Source organism: Sparus aurata, chromosome 4 (assembly GCF_900880675.1).
Source record: "Sparus aurata chromosome 4, fSpaAur1.1, whole genome shotgun sequence".
Classification (NCBI taxonomy): domain Eukaryota; kingdom Metazoa; phylum Chordata; class Actinopteri; order Spariformes; family Sparidae; genus Sparus; species Sparus aurata.
Window position 1 is genome coordinate 658,458 of NC_044190.1, and position 26,837 is coordinate 685,294.

At 41.0% G+C, this 26,837-nt stretch overlaps 1 protein-coding gene across 1 annotated transcript; it reads right to left on the reverse strand.

Moving 5' to 3' along the window:
- Positions 1–1,056: 1,056 nt before the first annotated feature.
- Positions 1,057–19,089, reverse strand: bnc1 (basonuclin zinc finger protein 1). The gene is made up of 5 exons (XM_030415301.1): positions 18,709–19,089; positions 9,338–9,440; positions 8,170–8,405; positions 4,463–6,540; positions 1,057–3,468 (listed from the first exon to the last, which is right to left on the reverse strand). The coding sequence occupies exons 1-5, from the start codon at positions 18,721–18,723 to the stop codon at positions 2,688–2,690; spliced, it is 3,213 nt and encodes a 1,070-aa protein (XP_030271161.1). The 5' UTR covers positions 18,724–19,089; the 3' UTR covers positions 1,057–2,687.
- Between the last annotated feature and the right edge of the window lie 7,748 nt (positions 19,090–26,837).

Consider the following 26,837-nt stretch of genomic DNA (forward strand, 5'->3'; position numbering starts at 1 on the left):
AAATGTAATTCACCTCCACTGCAGAAATAATAGAGACGAATATCAAGACAAAGGCCAAACTATCGGATGGCTCAATAATGCAAGAGGTGTTTCTTCTGTTCTTCTGTAATGTTGGCAAACTCATCAGTTAGGAAAAAGTAGTTTTTTTTTGGTTCATTTCAATTTAGAACAACTTGTTAAGAGGGACTTCTTCTGCAGTGAAGCTTGCATGTTATCCTCCCATCATCCCATTGCTTTATGTGTCTGTTAGAGGCTCATCGGTGTTGCTCCGCCTTACACTGAGTATTACAAGGCCTTCAGGGAGACAGCCTGGATCAGATGGTCCTGCTGCTATGGAGATGAGCACAGAAACAAGAATACTTATAAATCATCCCCTCATCCCCTTAACATCCTTGTGTGTGTGTGTGTGTGTGTGTGTATTCTTACAGAACATGCTTGTTATTGATATGTCTTTTTCTCGTTTTGCATTTGTTTGGTATTGAGGTAATATAAAAGCAATGTAATCAAGTAACATTACTTTTATACTGTGGCAATTATGTTACTGACAAAAAAATGTAACAGCTAATCAATAACTGTATTGGAATACATTTTATAAAGTAGCCTTCACACCTCTTCATATGTTGGAAAGGCTAAGGCGTGTGTGTGAAAATATACATCTATACATGCGTGTGTGTGTGTGTGTATAGTATATGCATTTTCTTATTAGGTATCATTGTTCTTTTTGTTGGTTTTTGTATAATTATGATTACAAACTCTCTGCACCTTCCTACACTCCTACTTCCTATATGTTGAGTGTCATTTGCCAAAGAAGAGACACACAGTAAACAAAATAAAGACTAATGACACTGACAGCTTTATTTTTTTTCTCTCAAATCATCTATAGATATAATTTTAATGTTGTGTTGTTGAAATAATTTTGCTATAACAAATTTGCAATAATTGTTTAGGGAAAATCTGATATGTTGTTATGACCTAACGTGCTGAGCTGAAGCTTTGCTGATATTATATATAGCATTAACATCATTTCTTTTTAAATTGACAAAAAATTGGATGGAATGAGGCTTGCAAACATATGGCTTTTTATTTAATTGAAATGAATATTGTAACATTAAACCAAAAGAAACATGTACGCCTATCAACATATGGTGGTCTTTGCTCCCTTTTGTTGTTGTTGTTTTATTTAACAACTCCAAGCAACAAACAAATAGGATCTTAAATTTGGCCCATTGCATTTAAATACAGTATGAAAAAAAAAATACAGAATAAAGAACACAACTGGAACTGTAAACTATGGTTAAATAATCAGACATGTACAACACAATGTTTTTATTTATTCATTTTTGAGGAAAAAAAAAAGGTTGACGGACGTAATCTTAGTAGTGAAGGTAACTTATTTTATACAGTATATTTTTTGGTTTCTTTCAGATAACAAATTACTCTATTCACAGAATATACAGTTTAATAAACATTTAGTTTACCAGTCCTTTTTTGAGGGTGCGCTTGTGTGTGGGGTCATTATCATAAACTGCATTCGTTTACATTATTATTTCTCAGTGTTTGACTCATTCACAGTACATGTTTCTAGCTTCCAGATACAGCACATGTTCCTGCTGTTTTTCCAGTCACTCAGGATACTGCTAGTAACCACACAAATCCAAGACCAATGGCTTAATCAAGTCTAGTCCCATGAGCACATTTTTTTTTATAAAAACACCAGTGGAATCAGAATAGTTTTTTCACCCTGTCAGTCAAAAGTTTTTGTTTTGTTTTATTTGTGGGCGATTTCTTTTCTTAATTTTTTATTTATTCATTTTTTTTACAATAGAACCCACATCTGAATACTGCTGTTAATCACAGAAGATGGTGGACTGGGTTGGCCCTTTAAATACTGCATACCCCTTGTACAGTGTGAAGGGCTTTCTATACACTCCTGTGGACTGAAAAAATCTTTGGTCAACATCAGCATTATGTGACAACCAGAACAGTAAAGATAGATCATATAACACCACACAGTAACTTATTGATCAAGCTCACAACACTACAGCTTTTCAACGAAGACTCTCTTTAAAGACCATTGTCAAAATGAATGAAATGACACATGGAGAGCTTACTTCACTACTGCTTCTGATCAATACATTGTGCACGGCTTCACAGGGAAGAGATGGACATTTAACAGCAAAAACACTGGAAAAACATTATGCACATGATACTGTTTCATGGCTCAACTCCCACTTGGAAACAAATTAAAACATTTTTTTCACATGAAAGAACATTTTTAAGATCTAAACTGGGCTCTGTGGCCAACTAAAACAAGAAAATTCATACTGCATTACTGCAAAAGAGATCAATGCTGAAAACAAATGTACTGCCACATGTAGATTTTGGTTGGTCTTTACATGTGGTTGTGTAGACACAGACAGATCTGTTTAATAGTTTTTTGTCTTGCGGTAAAAGTAATTTATGACAACAGCAAGTTGTATTTGCAACAACAAAACAACTCATGATTGTACTTTCTTATTTTTTTCTCTCTTTTACCCCAAAATATGACAACATGATGAACTACAGTATTGAATCTTAAAAGTGCTAATTGGTGAACCTTCTTTAGATGCCCAAAAATGAAAAACAACAACAACAAACAACAATTGGAACAAAGGAAATCAGTGACGTTGGCATATAAGTTCAAATCCCTACTCCTGGTCCATTGCAGCACCTGAGCTAACAGCTAGGTTCCTGTGGAGATTAGGGTTCTGGCTGTGCCTGTTTCTGCTTCGCACAGAGGAGAAGGATGTGTCGCAGCCAGGAACTTTACACTTGTGAAGCAGTCTCAGATGGACAGTCTTGTAATGGGCTCTGAATGTGCCTTTGTTGCTGTAGACCTTTTGGCAGACATGGCAAGTTATCGGAGATCCACCCCCACCTCCCTGAAGCCCGCCCTGTCCTCCCCCAGTGCAGCCTAGGGTCCTCTCTCCCACAATTGCCAACTCCTCGCCCCCAGGCCTCCCCCCACCGATCCCATCGCAGCTTTCATCACTGTCCCCCATTTGGAGGGCCTCTTCATCTTCTTCAACTCCGTCCTCACTACCAGCTCCATCAGAGTCCCAGGAAGATTGAGCACTGCCATTGCCGCAGGGTGGGGCAGAAGAGGAGGTGCTCAAGTCCAGGACTGCTCCGTCCTCCCCACTTGTACCTTCTTCTACTCCTCTTCCTATTCCCTCCATCTCTCCTAAGGGAGATGCCTCAGTACTGTATGGCGCAGTAGACATTTTGCTCATAGGGAAGACAAGGCCCATGCGGTTTTGACCTCTGAAGATGACGGAGGCCTGGCTGGTTGGGTCTCGATGGGGCAGATCTCTGTTCCGCTGGTCTTGGCAGTAGTCCAGGCCAACAGAAGATGAATAGCGGGTGCTGGCTGGGCTGAATGAGTCTTTGGTTAGCAGCTTGTGGTGCAGGTTCAAATTTGCACTGTGTCTGAAGATAAAAAAGCACAGCATTAAAATCCAATTAAATGTATTATACTCTACATGGTAAATGCTTTTGGTCCAAAATACTATAAAGAACCAGGGAGATACATTGTTGCTTCATGTTTTAGCCAGCGTTTTTTCCATTACTGCCAACTGGTTTATGATTTTTTATCCTCATTATTAATGGTTTAAAGAATAGATTAACAAAACACAAGTGTCACATCCAGTCACTGAATATGGCCTTCACTTTAAATTATGTAAATCAGTATGTGATATCTATAACCAGCTAGACTCAGCTAGACTCCAGCAGCTAGTAGTTCTGTTTATACTGATTTTAATGTCATATGTGGACATGTGCAGACTGCTCATATCCTGTGTGTAGTCTTACTACATTTGTGACAGCATGCAGACCTCTGCAAAGTGTCTGACCTTAAAGGAACAGTTTACCTAAAAAGTAAAATTCAGTCATTATCTCCTTACCCTCATGCTGATGAAAAGTCAGGGTAAGTTTCATAGTACACAAACATTTCTGGAGCTTCACAGTAAAATAATGTACATCATTTTCCTATAAAACTGAAGTAGATGTGGACTTGTTTACAACTGTTTACAAAACATACAATGGCTCCATACAGCTCCTCCAGCTTCATTAAAGTCTTCCAGAAGCCCTGAGATTCCAAATAGAATTTGAAGATTTTAATTTATGAGTTAACTTTGCCTTGGATGCTCTGTTCTTTCTCTACTGACCAAACCAGAGCAGCTGATTTCAATTCCTCCTCCCTTCCAGGACATTCGAATGGATCAGTGTCACATTGTTTAGAACCAGTGATCTGATGCTATGTTACTGATGAACAGGGTCTCTGCTAAATGGAACCATAAGAAAACTGCCAACGGAATTGGCTTAACAACACCTTAGAGTCCTGCCTATTCTAACAATAGTAAAATTTACTGGCTTTCATATTATAACTGCGCTGGAACAATAACAAAATATGTCTGTCTCTCACCTGTCTCGGCTCCTGCGTGAGGGGAAGGCAGCATTGCAGCCATCCACTGTGCACATGTGCATCTCCTTAAGGTGGACATTTTGGTAGTGCATCTTGATGCTGTAGGGGTTCTTAAAGGTCTTACTGCAGATCTCACAGTGGTGTGGCAGGTCAGTGGTAGGGTCGAGGTGAGACAAACCTGAGTCACCATAGTCGTCTATGTAGCCATCTGATCCGTCCCTGTCATGTTGTATGAGCTGGGGAGTGCCCCCTTTAGCCAGTCTGTGCTCACCCTCATCCCATCTGAGCTCTGAAATCTTGTCAGCTGCATGCAACGTGTTTGCATGTGACCTATCCTCCCTTTCTTCATTGCCACTGGGTTCTGGGCAGAGTAAGTTGTTGTCACAGTGGTTCTCCATCAGTCTGTTTTCGAAGAGTGGGGGTGCACAGGTGATGACCCCTTTTTCAGTTTGCATTGGTCCATCATCTTTGTCCTCCCTCTCTGTCATTTCTCTTAAAGTTTGGTCCAACAGATGCTTGGCAACCTCCCTTTTCTTCTCCTCACCAATGTAAGCCCCTTTTGCCTCCTTCTCCTCCCCAACCTGTCTTGCGCACATGTGCCCCTCTGCTTGGCTGCCATCACACTCTTCTTTGTCCCTGCCCTGTAATGGAGCCTCATCTTCAGAGCTGTTGTCCTCATTCATCTGTTCCTCTCGCTCCACTGCTTCCTTCTCTATCTTTATTGGCATGCTTGACTTCCGAGACTTTTTCTTTGGTATTGGGTCTGTCATGTAGGGTTCAGGGGCAGTGATGGGTTTGATGGGTACAGAGGAGGACAACAGAGGGAGGGAGGGCAGTGTTCCTGGAGTGTTTGCAAGCTCTGGTGGGGTTACAAGGCTGCGGTAGAAAGGTAGAACTGGCTGTACTGTTTTTAAATTAGGGAAGAGGATTCCACTCTGGCCCATGCTGGGGAATGAGCTGTTGTGGAGTTTAGAGCTAGTGTCCACGTGGCTCACCATGTAGCTGGGCACTGACTTATGGCTTTCTGCAGAACAGACGGGGATGGGGGTTCCATATTCAGGCCTCTTTTCTCCTTGAGAACTCTCATCGCCAGACAAGCTGCCACGTAAGTCTTTGTCCCTGTTGTTACGGTTCATTGGCATGTGTAACCGTGGGTTTGGGTTGGCACTATGGCGATTGCGACTTCGCAATGAGCTGAACACCATGTTGCAGCCCTCAATGGTACACTTGTGCTTAATCTTCAGGTGAACTGCATTGTAATGGATTTTCAGTGTGCCTTTGTCGTAGAACGTCTTCTCACAAGCGTTGCAAAATACGCGGCCCTTCTTCAGAGAGCCTCCTCCCCCTCCTGAGACTCCTCCACTGGAACTCCCATTCCTGTCCAGGGAGCGCAGCTTGCCATCAGGTGACATCTGTGTTACATCAGAGCTCATGGAGGGTGTGCATGGCGTGGAGGGTCCATCCGAGTAGTTGTCACTAGTGGAGAAATCCTCTGCCTCGATCTTGGTGGTGGTGGAGAGGCTGTCCATTGGCTTGTCTCCACTTCGGTCTAGATCAGCAGTGAATAAGACAGAGGTGGAACCTAGCAGGCTGTTCTCTGGAGGGTGTGAAAAAGAAATGAGGCTGTCCCTCCCTCTGCCCTCCTGCCCTTGATCATCAAGTCTCTGATTCTGATGCTCCAATGATCCCCGGCATGATGGCTGCTGGTGCTGCTGCAGTGTCCCTGTTGGTGAGCCCAGAAACGGTGCAGGAACAGAGCCTAATAGCTGGAATGGCAGCATGAAGGCCATGCTATTGATAAAGTTTTCGAAATGGTGCATGCTGTTGCCGCTTAGCTTATCAACTTTGGATGTAGACAGGTTGGCCGCAGTGCGTGGGGCATTGCGCTCAATGAAAGTGCGAATATCTGAGTTAGTACGGGTGCTTGGAACTAATACTGCCTGGCCCTCCTTGTCTTGCAGAGCCATCAGTTCAACTATGGACTTGGTCTCGCCAAAACGCAGGAACTGCTGCAATGTGGCAATCTCCTCCTCAAAAGTCATGATGGCCCACCGGTCCAGCACCTTTCCTGCTACATCCTTCAGACAGTGCAGGAAGAGAGGGGTAGCAAATTGATGCAAGGAAGAAGAGAGGGCAAGGGTATGAAATAGTTTGAGAAGGAGAGGGAAAGTAAAAAAAAAAAAGAGGAAGGAGAAAGCAATTTCATCATTGGCATTATAATCGTCTTTTGGGTTGCTCATACATATTCATGGATGGGTTAGATGACACACCCTATATAGAAGACTGGCATGGTGGCTAAATAAAGGAATCAGATGGAGTGTTAATACAAGCGAGCAGCACACAACCCTGAGAACCCTCATTACACAGACACATCTTGCAGGTCATTTATCTTCATTTAAATCATGTGGATTTACTTGTTCCGCATCAGCAGAAGCAGATATAGAACAGACAAACACACACACCTACACATCACACAAGCATACTAGCACACAAATGCACACACACACACATACACACACACACATATGGATACACAAGTAAGGGAGGGGTGATCAGAGGGTGGCTCACATTGATCAAGCGGGTCCTCTCTCCCTTTGCCCAGCAGTAATCACATGTGAGTTTGGGCATCTTTGAAAGTGAGGAGTTGCTTCATGCCGTAACCGTGATTAATATTTCATCACAGAGCATTCATTGGGCGCCTGTCGAGGACTCTGACTCTACGTTCGCCATTAGATGAGCTAACATGAATTAAACGCAGCCCAACTTGAATACTTGATGATGTACTAATCGAGCCCAGCCCAGACCTAGGCCTGCTTGGCTCCAGCTTAAGAGGAAATCTGAAGCAAAAGACATATACCCAGCACAGTTTGGAGACCTCCCCGAGCTGGTTGTACCACAGTAACAAGCTGATCTCATCAGTGGGATACCCAGAGAGTTCTTTGCATTGATCGGACATCACATCCCAACTTTGTCCTGTCTTCAGCCTTGCTTTCCTCACTACTCCTTTCATTCCTCTCCCCTCGTCTTCCCTGAAATTCCTTCTGTTTCTATCTTCATGCACTCTCACTCATCATACTGGGAGTTTTAGAGTCCAGGCCTCCAGGCTGTTTTTAGAGGATTCTGACCCTAAATAACATGAAACAACATGTTGGAACTGTTGGATTTTAAAGTAATACTTAAAAATTCCAAGATTCCAAGATTCAGATGAGGAGATTCATTGACTTTTGTGTCTGGCTATGTCCACAGTTAAAAAACAGGCTTACCAAAGCTCTTACGCAATGTACCTTCCATCCATTGTGTAAAATCTCTTCATTTTAGGGGGGCTGTATTTTGAACTATCACTAACACTCACCCAGGCTCATAACATTTCTTTGCAGCGTCAACCTCACTGATGTCAAGATGCATTGCTGAGTGTTCTTCTGGCACATAGTCTTGTTCGTATGTGGGTTACTAAATTTTAACCGAGCCAGATGACCTTTTGTCCCTTGCTTCCTGTCTCTATGTTAGGCTTGTCTTACTGTGTCCTGACTCCAGCTCTATACTTGAAAACACGGACCAGACATTGATATTTATCCTCTCATCTTACTCCCAGAAAGAAAATAAATAAGCAGTTCAAAAAATGTTGAATAAGTTCTTTGCATTCAGCAATTAGTTCTGTACTGGTATTCAGACATACACTGGTCAAGACATTCACACAAACTGCTCACCTGGAGGACGTATCCTCGTATATAGTCCTGCAGTGTCCAGTCAAGTGCGCTGAGGATCTGGATAACCTCCTCCTGCTTGAGGACAGAGAAAAGGCGGTCCAGGAGGATCTTGAGGCGGATTGGGATGGCTTGGGTGCCATACAGCATCAAGCTGCAGATATCGAACACCACGTTGGAGTGCACAATCTCCACCTGGCTGCTCTGGTACATGTGATGCACCTTCAGCTTACTCAGGGCTAGAATACAAACATCAGCATTTACTGGATTTAATTTCATGAAACTAAACTGGTCCCTGGACTGACACTAAGACAGGACAGAGAGAGAGAGAAGACACATTGGTTTTGAAAAAGTATGCAAGTACAAAAATGTAAGAAACATAAAAAGAAAATGTTTTTCATTTAATATGGAACAATTAATAGAAAGCCTGGGGTTTGTGTATGTATATAAAATTCAAATTCCCTCTCGGTCATCAAAAACAAGACACAAGACAATCTTTGTAAGATGCTTGAAAGCTAACAAGTTAGATATTGGAATACTGAAAAATAAATATTCAAAATAATGTTATACAATAAATAAGATAATATCATCTGAAAAAATAAAATATGCTATAGCTGTATATTGATATCATAAAATGTCTATACCACATAGATTCAGTGGATCTTTGGATTAGTTGCAGAATCAGAATTCCTTTATTGTCCCGCAAACAGGGAGAATTCTTTCTTTCTTCTGCAGAATCTCATTAGTACATTTGACCATCTGGACAAGCATATAAAAATAATGCATGATTTAACATTTAAGATGCTTAATTTTCACAGATTTGAAAGTGATTGAATCATTTACGCAATAAAACAGTCATATAAACAGCATTCATGAGCTATTTCCATTTAAAAAAATCTCCATGCATTTGGCAAAGGATGCATAATGACTTGCTTAATGCTGGACACAAAGTAAGGCCTGGGTTGTGACTTTGTAGCCACAACATAAGATGTGATTGTGTCTCGTAAAATATTAGCCTTTTGGCCAACTGGTTTTCTAAAGATAGGGAAAGTAAAAAAACCATCACATTATATGTTGTCCCCATTCACAAGTACTATTCATATCATTCCTGAAAAGAGCCTCAGTTAAATGTCTTTGCATTACCAGTGGACAGTAAGCTGTGCGCTCTTACCGTGTGCTACCCAGCCATGCTTGCAGTTTTCACACTGCCTCCTCTTTAGCTTCCCAGGCTTGAAGTTGTCACAGTTACAGTTCACCAAAGTGCAGCAGATAGCCTGTTAAAAAAATAAATAAATGAATAAAATGCACACAATATATCTTTGTTTAATTCCCTGTTTTCACAACAAGCAATAATTGCATCTATGTGGACTGGCTAACCTCTTCAGTGTTTGATTATCATCCAACATTTCCCCGTTTCTGAAAATAAAATGTTTTGTTACGGCTGCAACATCTCATTAAAAGAAATATTATAGATGTCTTATAATAATATTCAGCTAGATATATTCTTGAGTAGAATCGGACCTGCTAGTGGACCTGGCAAGTGTAAAAGGCGTTGTTCCACTAGGGCAGAGCACATTTCTAAATTCCTCATATAAAAGATTTAACATTATTTCCTTTTATAATACCCTTTTAATATTTTGCATAATTCCAAATGTAAATTTTTTTCAAGTGGTCATATTTGTCCAGGAATGTAATAGCAGTAATAGAAAATATCTCAATATATGTCATCTCAAGCTTCTGTGACTGTGCAGTCAAGAAAAAACTGCTAGAATGTGCGCACAGTTGAAGTTATGCCTGTCTTACAAAGCTACAACACAACTGTCAAGTTGCCTACGGAAACTGAAAGAAATAGCATGATTGCCTAGAGTAATTTTGCACTCCTTTTGTGCATCACTCATTGACTTGTTTGCCCTATGAGAGCAGCATAAGCACGGCTGTGTGTGTGTATGTGTGTGTGTGTGTGTGTCAGTGGTGCTGCAGGGCAGGTCTTCACAACAGTAACGAAAGGTCTCAGACACACCTGGACAACCAAAACCATCTCAATCAATCCATGCCTAGGGCACACACACACACGCACGCACGCATGCACAAACTCACACACGCACGCATGCACAAACACACACACACACACACACACACACACTCACGCATGCACATACGCACACACAGACACACACACATCCACACACACATACACACATACAGGTTAGAGAACTCTATATATTAGCTCATATGTTAATGAGCTTTATCTTTTCAGAGCAAACAGAGAAAAAGCAGAGGAAGTGGATCGACTCGATTCAGAGCGAGGGGTAAAAGGTAGTAACAAGTAAAGTTTTGTGTGTAGCTGCTGACTTGGCAGTGACCCTGCTGAGAGGACTCAAGCACACTGATACACTAAAAATTACTCTGACTCCCTGGTTCTCCCCCTTGGACAAAAAAAAAATCATTTACACACCAGGAACTGAGGGAAAAACATCATCAGATTTATGATCAAAGCCAGTGTTGTTAGTGCTACATGCTGAAAACCTCAGAGTGGATGTGCTACGCCACCTCTCTCCCCATGCATCTATAATGCATGATCAGTGGGGTTTTAGTATACATGAGCAGCGTGCTTAGCTCCTTGCTGGAGCTCACTCCCTCTCCATGAGCACAGAGGCAGGAAAAATGTGGGTGGGTGGGAGGGTAGGGGGGCCATCTCCTCCTCCTCATTTAGTCAGTCGCTTGGTTCTGCGCTTGAGGCAGTGCTTGTCCTTGAAATCTAGGATCATATTATTTCACCTTACAACAACCTCTCATCATTAGACAGATAATTTGACCCCAGATGAAAGGTGGCAGCAGCTACCAGGCCTTGAAACACAGCATGCTTGCTCCGGCCTTCAGTACCGTGACATCTGCTTGCTTTGCTTTTCTCTCTATCACCCTCTCTGTCTGGGATTATTCGCCAGCCAACCGGTCCAGCCTCCTCCGGACAGTAGTGAGGTGTAAAAACCCCTTTGCTAATCTCTCAGCAACATAATCCCATCATTACAGAGCACCAAGAACCAACAGGGCCCAATTAAGATAATCCCATCCCACTGTGCGTGCACACACACCTCCTGCTGTTGCTCCTCCTAATATACATCTCAATCAGGTGCCCCTGCTTGCTCACCAGACTGTAACACACTATCACACACACACATTCGGGCGAAGTGCTCCAGGTCGTTTATCTTAATTAGCGATTCATTTCATGAGTTCCTGAGAAGAAGAAGAAGAGGAGAAAGAAATATGACAGAGCAGGGCAGCCCATCACAACTGTGGCTCTTGATGACCGAGCCCCTCCACCCAAACCATCTCATTTTCTTTTCTGTTGTCACAACAAAGTCACGGCTGTTCGTACACATCACTGAAGTCAATGACAAGAAGACTAATTGCACCAAATGATGCAGTTGGGTCAATGTTTTAAATCAACGCTAACATAATGTCACTTTTTTTATATCCATGTAGTCACACATCAACCCCACCACCCCCACCACCTCTAGCACACCTTGAATACTTGAGAATGTGTGTAGCATGTCTCTCATTTGCAATTTGGTAGCGTATGTTGTTGAATAAATTACAAATGGTGTGGGTTTAAATTAATTTTGAGTCTGCATAATTTTTAGGGATGGATTTTTTTCCGCCAATACCAATACCCAATAATGACCTGCCTCTCATGGCAGATACCATTGAGTTAACTGTTAATGTCAAATGTTTGTATTTTAGAAAGAAGTTCACAACCTGTAGTTTATTCAGTCCTAAGAGTAAGAAATGCTAGGATGTGAGCAAAGATGGATTATATAATATTCCTCTAATCATCTCTGATAAATTGTATTCCACTTGGTTTACCTTTTCCTTTATTACTATAACATATTGTGTCACTTTTCTGGTGTGTGCACAAGAGATACTCAAATGAAAGGTATACATAGAATGGTATTCCAAAAGAGTCCATGCAGGCTGCATTTAGCCCAAAGGGCAAAAACTGCTGAAGAAAAGTCTCCTCATCTCCTCACTGCTGCTTATTAAGCTTTTCCTGTGAGTGTGCAGTAACAACTGAAGGCAACCAGCTGAGTGTATCAACATTTTTATTTACTCAGAGCTTCTCTCATCGGTGAGTTCATTCTTGAAAAATCTTATCTTCACAGATAAGATTTTTGAATAGTGAGAAGGAATGAAATCCTATCAAAACAGTCATAGAATATAACCATAGATTAACACATATTCTTGTACGCGATAGTTTTGCTTCTGATGCTATAAACCCACACAGCCTTCATATCTCTGGATCTCTTCATTGCAACAGTTTCTCCTATGTGTATGAATTTGTATAAACTGACAGCACTGCAGCTAAAGGCAACTTGGTTGAGAGATGGTACACTCAGAGGTCAGGCTGTGTAGCATGGATAGATGGAGGTTAAAGAGGGGGAAGGTGAGGTTAAGAAAAGAGAAAAGAATGAGAGACAACAGTCACTCTGAGGGGCCGGCATGTGTTGATGAAATATTTGGCCATGTTAAATGAATACACAATAAAAACAGACACTAATGATATTTGTATTTGAGTTGATTGGCGTCAGGAAAAGGTTAACTTTATATTATATACTTTATATTATAAATTACATATTATATATTATATTGTTGCTTAACTTTTATATGGACGCTATTTCAATATGATTGAATCTTTGATTAGAATCAGTGAAATATCTAATCCAGCTCTTTTCTTGGTTTTGATATATGAAATTCATTTTCTGTGTCAATCCACCACTATCTATCAATGTTTGTGAAATGACAATAAAAGGTTGTGGTCAACTTTAGATATAGAATGTACTGATGTCATTTATGAAAACTACAACTACATTATTCTTTCTAGTCAGAAACAGAAAACATCAACTTCATCTCACTGCTGGAATACAGCCATAACATCCTTCACACACACACACACACACACATACACATACACACAATAAAATGAAATAGTCCTTTCTGACTCTTAAAATAAAATCCTGCCATATGTCTGGAATAGCCATGGTGCTTTAGAGACTCAGCAGAAGTGAACAGCTGCTTGGACAGGGGCAGATCTGGGATGGACGGGGTCTTGTTGGCCTAATGCGGTGGAAAACTAATCAATTAGCAGCAGCCAGGCACTAACTGACACTTGATGGGAAAACAAGCCATGGTGGTGCCAAAGAGTGAATAAAAACAGGGATCAGCGAATCTGAGGAAGAGGGAGACTGATGGCCAAGAGAGAGCAAATCAGATTTTACTATCAGCCATTAATCAGTTAACAAGAACAATTATGGCACAGGGGAAATAAAGGAAGCGAAAGTGTTCCTGAAGGGAAATAAACATGATCACTAATGTGCATGGCACAGAATATATTTACATAAGGCTCAAATAAACCAGGCACCCACAGGCTAGCAGCTGTGCTGTAAATCATTTTGAGGCACATATGAAAAAAAAGAGCAATGAGATCAAGATTTTGATTATTAATTGTCATTATAATCATCAGCCTATTTTTCCCTTGTAAGGATTTTTTGCTAAACATTTTGATCTCTTGTGATCAAAAAGCAACAGATTGCTGACAGAATATCACTTTCCTTAACAAATTTAAATGTAGTTGTTACAACCTTCTTCTATATAAATGTTAAATAAGTTGTAACTAATTGATTTATTAAAGATGAATAAAGCATTCATTAATGTTTTATAGTTCAATTATAAAACATTTAAAAAGAAAAGTTTGTAATAAATCTTATGTGATGTTTATTTTTCTCCCCACCTGGCAACCATTCATTCAAAGCAATGGTTTATAATGGACTGATAAAGCATTAACAAAGTGGTTAATAACTTCCATTGGTGTAATTAGTTCCTAGTAATTACTAGTAATTAGTAATTATTAGTAATGTTTTATAAAGATTGCTTTATTGGACAGTTAGTAGTTCACTCCGTAGATCAGCTGTTAGTCAGTCACTGAAGTTGACATTGAGACCAGAAAATGTAGTCTTTTTCTGTTCTCCATCTTTTTAAAGATATATGAGGAAATATATCATTGTATATGTTTTTGAATGAATATCTTTTTTTGAAAACAATCACCTCTGGCTGTGGGAATAAGACATTTGAGACATTGTCTCTATTTTCTGACTTTCTAATGTCAAACAAAAAAAAACTGAAAAGACAATCAACAGATTAATCAACTGCTTTAACCTTTGCAGGAAATATGCATCAAAGTAATTTTTCGTTCAGTCCATATTTTACCTCGCCCATCACCAAATGTCAGCTGGGAAAGGCTCCAGTTTGCCGCGACCCTCCAAAGGATCATTTGAAAATTGATATGTGGATGTAAATTTCATCCGTTAAATTAATTCAAAGGAAATTATATATTATAGGAGTTTACACTGAGCATTTAAAGCCAAACTGACACTGCTTAAGTCAAATAAGAAAAACAATCACTGAACATTTTAACATCTTTCTATGGCAGTTTAGTTTTTACAATTAAAGGGCAACATTTATGTAAATGGACAAAATTCACTAAAAAGCGAAGAAACCGCTTCACAGGGAAAAGCTAAATATTCATACACACACGCACACACGCAAACACACACACACACACACAAATGAAATAAATATCTTATCCCAGCCAGAACACACAGAAAATGCTCAGGAATTTGGTGGGAGGACAATGTTCCTGGTACCACTCAGACATCCAGCTAATAATGCCAACTTCCACAAATTAAACCACCTCAGCACAAGAACTTGACTGTGTGTAATGTGTGTGCGGTACAAGCAAAGAATACTGTCTCATGAATAAATCACGCCTTGGACCAGTTTGTGTATGTGACAGCAAGGTAGTAAAATGTTAATTGATGACAAGTGTTAGTTAAAGAGGGGTTACGATACATGAGCTGCTCAGCAGGCAACATGATCCTGCCTCAGCTTATGATTTAATGTCACTCTGCTGAGAAAGAGGAAGCACTCAAACACAAAGCATCAGAAGAAAATCTCAGAGTATTCTCTCAAATGATTACATTCAGTTTTACATTAAATATTTAACTTTCTATACACAAACCCTCTGCTGCAAAGCCATCCAGCCTGTGTTTAATTTAACAGCATATTTTAAGTAAAATCCATGTGAGTAATAGCTTTTTAAAATACACATTAAAAAATGTAAAAAATAGAAGCCACGAGTGTTCCTTTAACACTACACTGGACCTGAAAAGGAGAACACAAACCCAGGAAAAGCCTGGGCGAGTGCAAGTAGTGACAGGCTGTGTTTGAGCCTATTAAGAGTCCATACAGCCCAAAGACAGCGTGAAAAATTCATCCAGCAGTCAATCACAAGCAAGCACACACACACACACACACACACCATGTTTCAATACTACAGCGGGCAAAAAGGTTGTAAATCTTTACCTGAATATCCATGAGAAAACGTTGGCTTCTTTAAAGAACAAAAAAAAAAAAAAAAATCTCAAAGACAATGATCTGATGGGAGGAAGTGAGGGAGGGGGGTGAGCAAAAGTTTGGTTGTCTTCCTGGTGTATGTGGCTCCCCGTTAGGAACTCGGAGGGAGTGTTTGGCTCAAAGAGGGAGTAAATGAGGGGAACATGTTAGTACACTGAGTCTGAGAGAGTTTGGCTCCCAGCTACGCTCTGATTAATATCAGATCTCCCTCTCTCCTCGCCTGCCTCTTGACAATCTTGTCACATCTGGCTGACAAATCCTCACAAGCCTTTTGGTGGCGGGGCAGAGCAGATGCAAGGGGTGGCTGCTGTGTGTGTGTGTGTGTGTGTGTGTGTGTGTGTGTGTGTGTGTGTGTGTGTATTGGGGGGTTTGGGGGGTGTTAAGGGGGTACGTTGTAGCTGGGAGGAGCGCATCACAGCTTGAGGAGACGCTCAAAGGGGTAAAAGGCTGGAGCAGATACACCACTCCCCCCATCCTCTCACGGATGGACCATCATGAACCTAATGAAGCTGATGAGGTTGGTAGCTAGAGTCTGACACACACACATAACACACACAAAGAGAAATACAACTCTGTAAGGACGAGCAGGGGCCCTGTGTGTGTGTGTGTGTGTGTGTGTGTGTGTGTGTGTGTGTGTGTGTGTGTGTGTGTGTGCTTGTATGTGTGTGTGTGTGTGTGTGTTGTGCCCCGGGGGCACTGCAGAAGAACAGAGAGAAACCCACAGAAAGAGATGGAGGTGGAAAGAGGAAACAAAAGATGGAAGGAGTGATAGAACAGCAGAAAAAAAGAGATAGGACATGAGTGTGTAAAGGGAAAGCCACAGAGGGACAGTCTACTCTCTCTCTCTCTCTCTCACACACACACACACACACACACACACACACACACACACACAGAATGATTTCAAATAATTTTCATGTATTGCTGGAGTAATGGCCTCATCAGAAAATGAAAAAGGCAACCTGTTAGAGAAACATTAAAACCTCACATGGCAGGTTTGACCAGAGCTTGATCATATTCAATACATGCATTTGAAAGATTCTATTTACTTGATCATGAATATTATTATCATTATTATGATTATTAATTGTATTATTATTTTTATTATCATTATTATTATCAGTAGTAGTTGTAGTAGAAGTAGTAGTATCATCATCATCATTATAATAATAATAAGAATAATAATAATAAGTATTATTATTATTCTTATTATTATTATTATTATGTTGAAGTTTGTAAAATAAGGGCAAGTTATACCAAAATGAAATTCACTCTGCACTCAGAAATATTCAAGGTTTAATTTCACTTAAACCACTAATAGGTGGTTATTAATGTTATGTTCCTTTAACTGCTAATAAGATGTTCTACATTATCATGGAAATCCATAGGATGGCTCAAGGATCAACATTATTATGTTATATTATTATTATTATGATTATGTTAGCGATTATAATTTACAAAAATAAAAGTGTGAAAAATATATTTCTCAGATTGCTAAGGTAAAACAATAAAGTAATGAGTAAGTCATTGTAATTGTTTATTTATTTATTTTTAAGTGGCATAAATACATCAAAAATCATATTATGACTTCAACTTGAATGATCTATCAGTATCTGTTTGACATTGACTTTGCCTCAATTAAGTGTATTTTCATGAGCTCTGCTCAGCTCTGACAAACTATAATCTAACAAGGAATAAACCACAACTGCTTCTCCTCCAACTTAGCTCCGTTTTCACACACACACACACACACACACACACACACACACACACACATAGCTCAGACACAGATATGGTGAGAGTATTTTGCCACTCCTGACACCACCAGCACAGACAGCTCAGCTAATTGTTACATTATGGCTGTAACAAAACATTAGGCTTCTCTTAAATTACATTCCAATGGGCTGTGGCCAGAGGCCAGGAGGCTACAGGAACTGCACACAGACAGACAGACGGGTGGATGGACACAGGTCCAGGTAAGAACTTGAGGCTGGTTCTGTCCTCTGATAGATTGAAACACACTTTTTTTCTCACAGGAGCCTTATTGTCTTTAGGCCAAGGGTGAAAGTGCATGATGTTGAGAAAAGAATATAACTGAAAATCAAGTCAAATAAAAGTGATAAATATAAAGTTCATAGAATTAATGAGGGTGACTTAAAAGGCAGATGGAAAGAGAAAAATACAAAGTATCAGTAAAGAAAAGAGGATTAAATTGGGGGAAAAAAACGGAAGGGAATCACACACAACTGAGCGGGAAGCCTAACTTGGTGCGTGGTGGTCCGTGGTGAAGTTGCTGTTATTGTTCATAGGGAGTCGTCTCTGGATTCTTGGAAGGCATGTGGGGACAATTTCTGTCCAAACTCTCATTTTGTTTTCTCCATCAGTCACAGAAAAATCAGATAGTGGCCAAAAGTTCAAGAAATGTCTGTGTTTTGAATGAGCTCTGACAAGTTTCAAGAAAACTAACAATTTAGCAAAAACTTAACATTACCAAAAACTGGCATTAAATATGTTGTCAGATGTGGAATCTTGCTTATCCTTCAATCAAGTTGTTTACGATTTGAATTCAAGTTCTGCTTATTTCAGACAAAGAACAAAGACAAAGTTCTTGTCAAGCTGTCTGTGTTCAGAGACAATTTTATGAACTTGGCCTTTTTTTTGTTAAATGAAAATTATAGTGTGTAGAAAAAAAAACATGTTTTTGTCCAAAGTAAGGTTTCCAAAGCAGTATCACTTTCATGTAGCACTGAAACTCGTTCAGTTTTGGCATTATCAGAGCATTTGAAATGATATGCCAACATATCGAACTCTATGTGACAACTTGTAACACCCATAGCTGTATGTTTCTACTCATGTCCTGTCACATAATGTAGTGAATGCACATGTGTACAATCATAAAATATAAAACATCTGTATTTCTCCTGAAGTGCATACCCTCTGAACACACTTCTGACTGTCACTCCGATCTACATAACTCGTTCCAGTTTGTCTTTGTTAAACATATCCGGATTGTGTGAGCGGGTGGTGTGTGTGAGAAGAGCGAACAGAATAGTTGTGAAAAGCTGTCTCTCTTACCTCAGCCATTGTCATTTAGTCAGATGTTTCCAAGGATACCATGGAGTTTGCCATTCCCCGCGAGTCCCACAAAACAACTGGATCCAACTCTCCTGTTCGCTCAAGTACTAATGCAAAAGAGCCATCACACCCAGCAGCATCTCCTTCCACAACACAGACACACATGTACTCTGCTTCACACACACACACACGCAGACACACACACACACACACACACACACACACACACACACACACACCGAGCCACCAACATTCACTCCACAAAAAAAAGAAGAAGTAGTCACTGTGCTTTTACTCTCACTGCACAGATGCACACACATACGCCTCCTCTGCTTTCTCTCCTCTAATGTTGCCGGGGACTGGCTCTAAACTACTCAAGATGTTCAGTGTGTGTGTGTGTGTGTGTGTGTGTGTGTGTGTGTGTGTGTGTGTTGAAACTGGGCACAGGGGATTGGAATGAGATCCTCCCACTCTGCATTCTCACCTCAGGAGCTGCCTGCTCCCTCCGTAGCCTGCGCACACAACGCACACACACACATGCTTGCATGCATAGAGGTGTGCATGCTCTTTCACGCGGGCAGACACACACACACATACGTCTACCCCCTCAGAGTCACAGGGCAGTCCCCTCACAGCTGGCTGGAAGAGGGCATGACACTCATCTTTCACAGAGATTTGATCAAAAGGAATCACAAAGGCTGGAGGCTCTCCTAATGCAGTCAGGGGAGACTCTCCCTCTTTTCCCCTCTCTCTCTCTCTCTCTCTCTCTCTCTGTCTGAGTAATGCCCTAAATCAACGCTGCCCCTCTTGGTGCACACAGCCCAGTGTGTGTGTCTGGATTCACCTTAACACAGTTCTGTGAACAGCCTCCATAACAAGTTATGCCTTGTGCCGTCAGGAATGTGTCAGTGTCTGTGTTGAGTGTTTCTCGGGAGGAGGGGGACTTCACACATGACAAAAACTAAATCTGTGTTATCTTTAGGAATATGTGTACCTAGGGTCAGGTATCAAACCTCAGCACTCTTTTGGTAGTAATCAAAATGTGTCCTGGGCATTGAAAACTTTAAGTATTGAAGGCTGCACTACAATGTTTGGTCACTGCTGTAAAGTGATTAACTTCTTCTATTGGATGTTCTAGATGTGAAAACCCAAGCTCATTTGATTTTCTAGGAAAATGTTTAGTAATGTTAAAAAAAACGGTTCTGTAAAAGCATCTGTATTAAAAACTCAGTTAAAGTATTGCTGCTTGAATAAGAAATAAAATACAAATAACAGTACCATAACAGAGCTTCACGAAAATCTATTGTGAATATAGAGGGCAAATGCTTTTTTCATGACATTTTGTTCCTATTAAATCTATATCAAAACAAATAATTATGTACAGTTATGTCAGGGGATGGAGGGTAGACGTGAATATTTTTGAAAGATCAATTGATTATCACAATAGAACCTGCTAATATTTATATGAATCATTTAATCAACTAATCATTTCCTCTCCTAAAGATATAACATGGAATATTTCTGCATTAAAATGTCTAAAAATATATTTTGTTAAGCGTACATTAATCCAAATGTTCCTAAAAATGTTCAAACCATAGAGTGGTGGCTGTAGCTCAGCGGGTAGAGCAGGTCGACTAGTGATCGGAAGGTCGAATCCCGGCTCCCCTGGGGTGGCACTGAGCTGCATGTCAAAGTATCCTTGAGCAAGATACTGAACCCCGAAATTGCTCCTGATGTGCATTTGGCACCTCTGCCATCAGTAAGGGCCCTGCGATGAGCTGGCGACTCGTCCAGAGTGTACCCTGCCTTCCCACAGAGAGATAACTTGGATTGGCTCCAGTAACCCACGTGACCCCTTGAAAAAGGTGAGTGGCAGATAATAAGAGTTGAGATGAGACCATAGAAATCCACAATTTCATATAAGGTAACAGTGCGTTTCATTTGGTCATCTGTTGCTGAATGAGACTAAACATAGTGTGTAAAAAACTAAACCAGGACATCATCTGTGAACATTTATGCCTGACTCCCACAGGCTGCTCAGCTGCCCTATGCCTAAGTTTGGTGCTGTTGTTACCCCTCTAGCATCAATTCTTATTGTGGCATTCGAGTGGAGTTGATTTGTTTTTCAACTTATTTAACGCAAGTTAGTTAACATAACCACTGACAAGTGACACTGATCATCTTGTTACAATGCAATGTTTTGTTGGCAAACTTTCGGGCCTGGAACTCATCTGGATGTCACTTGACACACACCACCAACCCAAACTCCTTTGCATCAAGTACACCCCCTTGTGACAGCAGCACTCCATGATGGCAGTGACTGCTCCTGCAGGAAGATGCACCCTGAGAGGAAAAAGTCCAGTCTATGGAGGCACCTATTGTGGATTTGGACTTGATTTGATTTGGCTATGACCTATGAAGACATGGAACCAGGGCCTCTTGGGGAGCTGAATCAGTCTGGGATCGGGGAATTTGGCAGCCAGGTTGGTGCCTTGAGCTCTTTGTCATATTTCTACATGACACATTCCTTTGCAGTTTTGTAGTGTGGCAGGGTGCATTGTCCTGTGGGATGGGCCATCGTCATAATGTTGTGACTGACCAGTGTAAGTAGCGCACTTAAGTTACATGATGTCGATTACACGTTTGAACTAAAACAAAATCATCGCCAAGTAGGCGAAACTTAAGTTGCTTTGGTGCCTAAACCCAACTGAACCCGCACCATTTTCACAATAATAGTAATTTGTAATAGTCCAAAAGTTACATCTTGTCATAATCTGTGAATTGTTGGTCAGCAAGCTTTATTTTGAAAGTCATGATCTTTAGAAGGGTAGGTAGAACTTGTTGAGTTTACAATGCAGACAACAACACGCATGATCCCACACTACTTAGATCTTTTGTTTTGATTTAGAGACCCCTAGTGGAAGAAATTAAACACTGTGTGATTGAATTTAAGTTTCACAAACACAAGTTAAATGTTAAGTAACATTAGCAACTGTGTCAAGAAACAACAGTGTAAAATGTTATATCAAAAATGTCTATATTCTTAGTTGCAGGGATGTCTACTGAATATATGCTGTAAGCATAATTAATGAACAACATGATCTCACAATATGTGTAGAAATTAAAGAGCCTGCTCTGGCTTCTAGTTTCCTCTCTTAAAAGAAAAAATACAGCTTTAAACCCTCTGAATTCTATTTTCTCTCTTTTTTAAAACTGGAATAAATCAATTCCAGTTGAACTAAACTAAATAAATAACTCACTGAACAGGAGAAAGAAAAAGTTCCTTATGTTTTCTATGTAACATGTATGTCTACTCCCCCTGTGATCCCCCTTCATCAAACAAGTCTCATGGTTTCCTTCACTTGCCCTTTACTCTGCCTTTTCTCCTTCTGTGTGTTTTCTTTCCTTTCTCATCCACTGGTAAGCTCTGGTGATTTTAGCCATTAGAGGCGTCTGCTAATCCACAAATTACAAAGCAAGTTTAAACAGGTAAACTGTTCTGCTGTGGCGGCTTAAGGTAGGAAGGGGCAGTGGGGACTGGGGGGGACACCACTAGGCTTAGACACTCTTTAAAGGTTCAGTAAACACAGGGCAAAATGGACTCCTTTTTAAAAAAAGCCTTAATTCAGCCAGAGAATACCAATGGAGCACTCTGAAGCAGTGGGGGGTTCAGTGCCTTGCTCAAAGGTAACTCAGCTGAAGCACTGTAGGGAGGGAAAAGTGTCACTTATCCACTTTCCCCACCCATATTCTCCAAGCGAGGAACTCAAGCTGACAACTCTCCAATCACAAACCTGCTTCTCTAACCTCTAGGCTACCAACACCCCTTGATTTGACATTCAGAAACTTGCCAAGAAGCTTCGCTAACTGATAAAAATGCAGCTAATGGCCCTTGAAGTTGGACATTAAAACTGCATCACTTTCCACAGGAGATCAAAGCTGTTCTTATTTGTGAAAAGCCCAAAATGTTATGAGGTTACATATATGGATAAGAGAGGCATGTAACGCAAGGTTGGAAAGCCTGACACTCCCCTGCGGGCGTCCATGCAGGCAGATCTGCTTACTGGCCTTGTATTTATTCCATACCTTGGGGATGCATACCAAACACAGCCCCAGACCTGGCCTGGATTAGGTCTGCACTGCTTGTCAGATTGGTGCTCCCTGGGCTGGAGCACCACAGACGTATTTGCGCCCTGGGGGCAGAGCATAGAAGCTGCAACTAAAACCACAGCAAATAAACTCTATGTGTAGCAGAACAGGTCACGCTGCCTACTTACATGTCTGTCATCAGCCTTCCTGCAGGGGAGAGCAAAAAGCGTTTGAGTACTTGAGCAGATGAGCAGCTTCAGTAGGAGATTACACTCTCCTTTACACTTTCTTTATTTGATGAAGCTGGGGAACACACTGCTAGAGTGTACACTTACAGTCATTATTTGGTAAATGATACATTTGGCTGACTGGGCCTTGATGTGTCACCGACATGTGAATGGTTTCAGGAGTCAGGAGGCTTCCATTTGATTGTTTTATACCTTCCCTGATGATCAAAATGCTGTTGCACTTAACACAAACACAGTCACAAGCAGGGCATGTGAGCAGAGCGGAGCGCAGAGCGAGCGGGGAGTGGAGCAAGCGAAATGTAGTCGGAGCGCAGAGTGGGTTTTAATCCAAAGGCCAGAGCGATGGTTCCGTTTCGCTCAAGTTCCGTTCCGATACCGCTCTCCACGAGTCTAGGGCATGCACGAGTCCACACAGACTCACGTGTGCCTTCAAGGGTTAGCCTACATCTGAGGAGGTCATTTGTATAGAGATGGAGTTTGTAAAATATTTCGAAAAGCAAGCAGACAGGTCATATAGGTGCAACGTCAGGAATTGCTCCCTCTTTTAAAGTTGAGCGAGCGTGGAGCTATTTCACCGGAGCTGAATGAAATTTTAGGTGAGCGGAGAGCGGTCTTTGAGCGGAGCTGTCTGGTTTAACTTTGAGCGATGGAGCGATGGAGCGTAGGAGCGAACACCCACGTAAGCAGGGAGCGGAAATTCTCGCCGCTCAGTTCCGCTCACATGCTCTGGTCACAAGGAGTTCTCTGAAATGTTATTTCATTAGTCCAACAGTCATTTTATGACAGATAAATGGTTATGTCATTTGGTTTATCAAATATCAAAACAAAGAAAAAGGAAAAATAGTCATCTCAGCTTCTTCTGTCCCAAGATGATAACTTGAATGTCTTGTTTAGTCCAACCGACAGTTTAATACTTAGAAATGTTAAATTTACAAAGCACTAGAGAAGCTGGAACCAGAAATGACACTTTCCTAAACATTTATTAGATTAACAAAAGCATTACAGATTAATGCTTCGTAACACTAATACTAATGATACAAATTGAATAGTCAACTGATTGTTTCATTAAAATTCTAATTTCAGTATAAAAATCTGTGACTTTTAAAACACCTTTTTAACACTTCTTAAAGGGATATTCCGGTGTAAGTTTAATCCATGGTCTAAATCACCTTGAAACTGTGTTACACTCCCTCTCGAGAGATCAAGTTAGCAGACCGCTAATTTACGGAGTTTTATCAACCTCAGAAACGACCGCACGCCAACAATACATTGCAAATATAAACCGCCACCAAAAAGCCACAAATAAATCTCAGAACAGCACCAAACTTCAGCAACAGTACAAATAGGGTCTCAGCACATAGTCCGGGGCATCTAACCTCCGCTAGCTTAGCTGGATTTCTACTGAAAAGCTGACAAAATTTACCATTCTTTTGCAAAATTGCAAACAATGAAAAACCTACTTTTTCGAACTCCTAGGCAGTTTGAGCAATTTGCACCAAACTTTGCTTGAAGCATGTGTTGACCCTCCTGACAAAAAGTTATCAAAAGAATTTTTTATATTCCATAAAACGCCCGAAATATAAAACAACAATTTCTTGCACATTGTGTTAAAAACAGACAATCTTGCATTTCTTTACAAAATACTGTCTGATTATCACATAAATGTTCTTAATTGATTGGGATGGCCTAATAATGGTCTTTGTCAAATTTGCTGCAAATCGGCCAATAGGTGGCGCTCTGGTCGCAGTCTAATTATTGTGAATGGAAAGTAAATGGGAAAATCTTCAAATCCTATTCAAAACTCATCGACTTTCAACCTCTTCTTGCACCTTGTAGTTTGAGCTGCAGACACCATTCCATCTTTAAAAGAGTCAGAAGTCCTTGAACTATTAGGCACGTAGTCGGCTTTTTAAAATCTTTTGCGGTCTTGAAATCATCAAAGTTTTAGTTTTAAGGATTTTTAGGCCATCTTCTGATTTTAAAATGGGTGTGTATTATGTGAGCTAGAGTGTGTGACGTCATCGCTAGAGTGGAAAGCAGCTAGAAATCTGGAGAAAAAATTTTCTTCAGTTTGATCTGGATCCCACATCTTTTACTTCACATAGATAATATATGCATAGAAATGTAGGGAATCTTGTTGGCTTTCAGCTTATTTCAGATGTAGGACTTTGGCTGTAGGAGCCCCAGAGCGACAAGCACTCCAGCAACTCCCCCATTAGCCGCAATGTTCATTTTGAGCCTAAATTTCTGGAGGAGAGCAGACAGTACCTGTTTTGTCTCGTGCTCTGGTGCCCTCTTTTTTCACTCTACAGAAATAAAAAAAAAAGACATCACAGAGTTCAGCAATGTCTCCTGTTACTCAATACTCACTATTTTGGTGATAACCATTTCATTTTCTTCAAAAATGGCAGGAGTTTGGGAGGTGTTTTCCCATTCATTCTTATGGGGACATTTCCAACTTTGGCTCTGCTACTGCTACTGCTCCAGCTTGTGTTCAGCCACAGAAACTGTAAGAAAGGTCTACAGGTCAAGGTCCAACAGCACCCTCTACTGGTGCAAAGACAACTAGCAGTAAACAAGTCTGGACATGCTCAGTCAGACTAAGGCCTCATCCAGACGACAACGCTCTTTGCAAAAATGCACATGTATTGCATCGTTTTGGCCGACCGTCCATACGGATCCTGAAAACGCAACGCCTGAAAATGCACTTTCTTGAAAATGGGTCTCAGGGTGGAGAAATCCGAAAACGCAGCCCTCCCGTTCTCATGTGGACGGCAAATCCGCATACTTTCCAAAACGATGACGCCATCGCCCCATCCCGCGACGTCTCATAACAACAACAACAACAATGGCGAACTACATGCTTGTGTTCTTGCCGCAGAAGATATTGAGCCTTTCTTGCAACTTACTCACCTTGTAGTTGAGTGTGAGTCGCAGCAGCAGTTCGATCTCATTATCGGTCCACACAAATTCTGGTTTCCTTGCACTAGCCATTTTCATCTTCTTCTTGTTGTGTTCGGTTTCTGCGTCTACTGTCTGTTTGTTTACAGCGCGCAAGCTTAATGCCCATGCTCCGTGTCTTCTTCTCCGTTTTTGGTGAATGTCAAGCGCCACCTATAGATCTGGAATATGAACCAGAGTGTTTTCGGTCGTTTTCAGTGGATCCGTGTGGACGCAAATATTCTTGAAACGATGCCGAGGAAGACAGAGAAAAAAAAGATTGTTTTTGCCCGTCTGGACGGCCCCTAAAAAGCAGCAGACAGTCAGTGAGCAGACCGTGTGAAGCTGCATGGACTTTCTGTGTGTTTCGCTAATGATGTCTGCATTCTTGAGGAAATGTAAGTGGTTTCTGCTTGTAGTTATGGACATTTTGATCGCTATTGCAGTTTGTGTTATTTTACATGAAAATATGTTGTGTAGGTTTGAGTACGCTCAGTAGCCTGTGTCTCAGTAGTACTTAGCTGCCATTTGATAGCACTGCAGCTGCATTTGGATTGTTAGGACTAGATGATGAATCAGTGGCGTAAGTAGCGGTGGTGCAACCGGTGCAGCTGCACCGGGGCCCAGACGCCGTCAGGGGCCCATGAAGGAAGAAAAAAAAAAAAAACAGCTGTCCAGAATTGCCACAGTCCCTGTTTGAAATATCTGGGGGCGGGTTGGTAAGGTAACGCTGAGTGGTCCTGATGCTTGTCAGTCATGATGAGTCGCGTCTTGTAACCTCTCTGATGTGTCTGCAGCTGAGCACTGCGGGCCAAGCCAATGCATGTCTCTCTCCCCGGGTCGGGAGAGTTA

What these genes read in the sequence shown, in the direction of transcription:
- bnc1 (XM_030415301.1), bottom strand. An exon ending in TACGAGGATACGTCCTCCAG is followed by an intron (nt 6,541 to 8,169) that starts GTGAGCAGTTTG and finishes CACTGTCTGAAG; the next exon opens with GATGTAGCAGGAAAGGTGCT. An exon ending in TCACGCAGGAGCCGAGACAG is followed by an intron (nt 3,469 to 4,462) that starts GTGAGAGACAGA and finishes TTTTATCTTCAG; the next exon opens with ACACAGTGCAAATTTGAACC.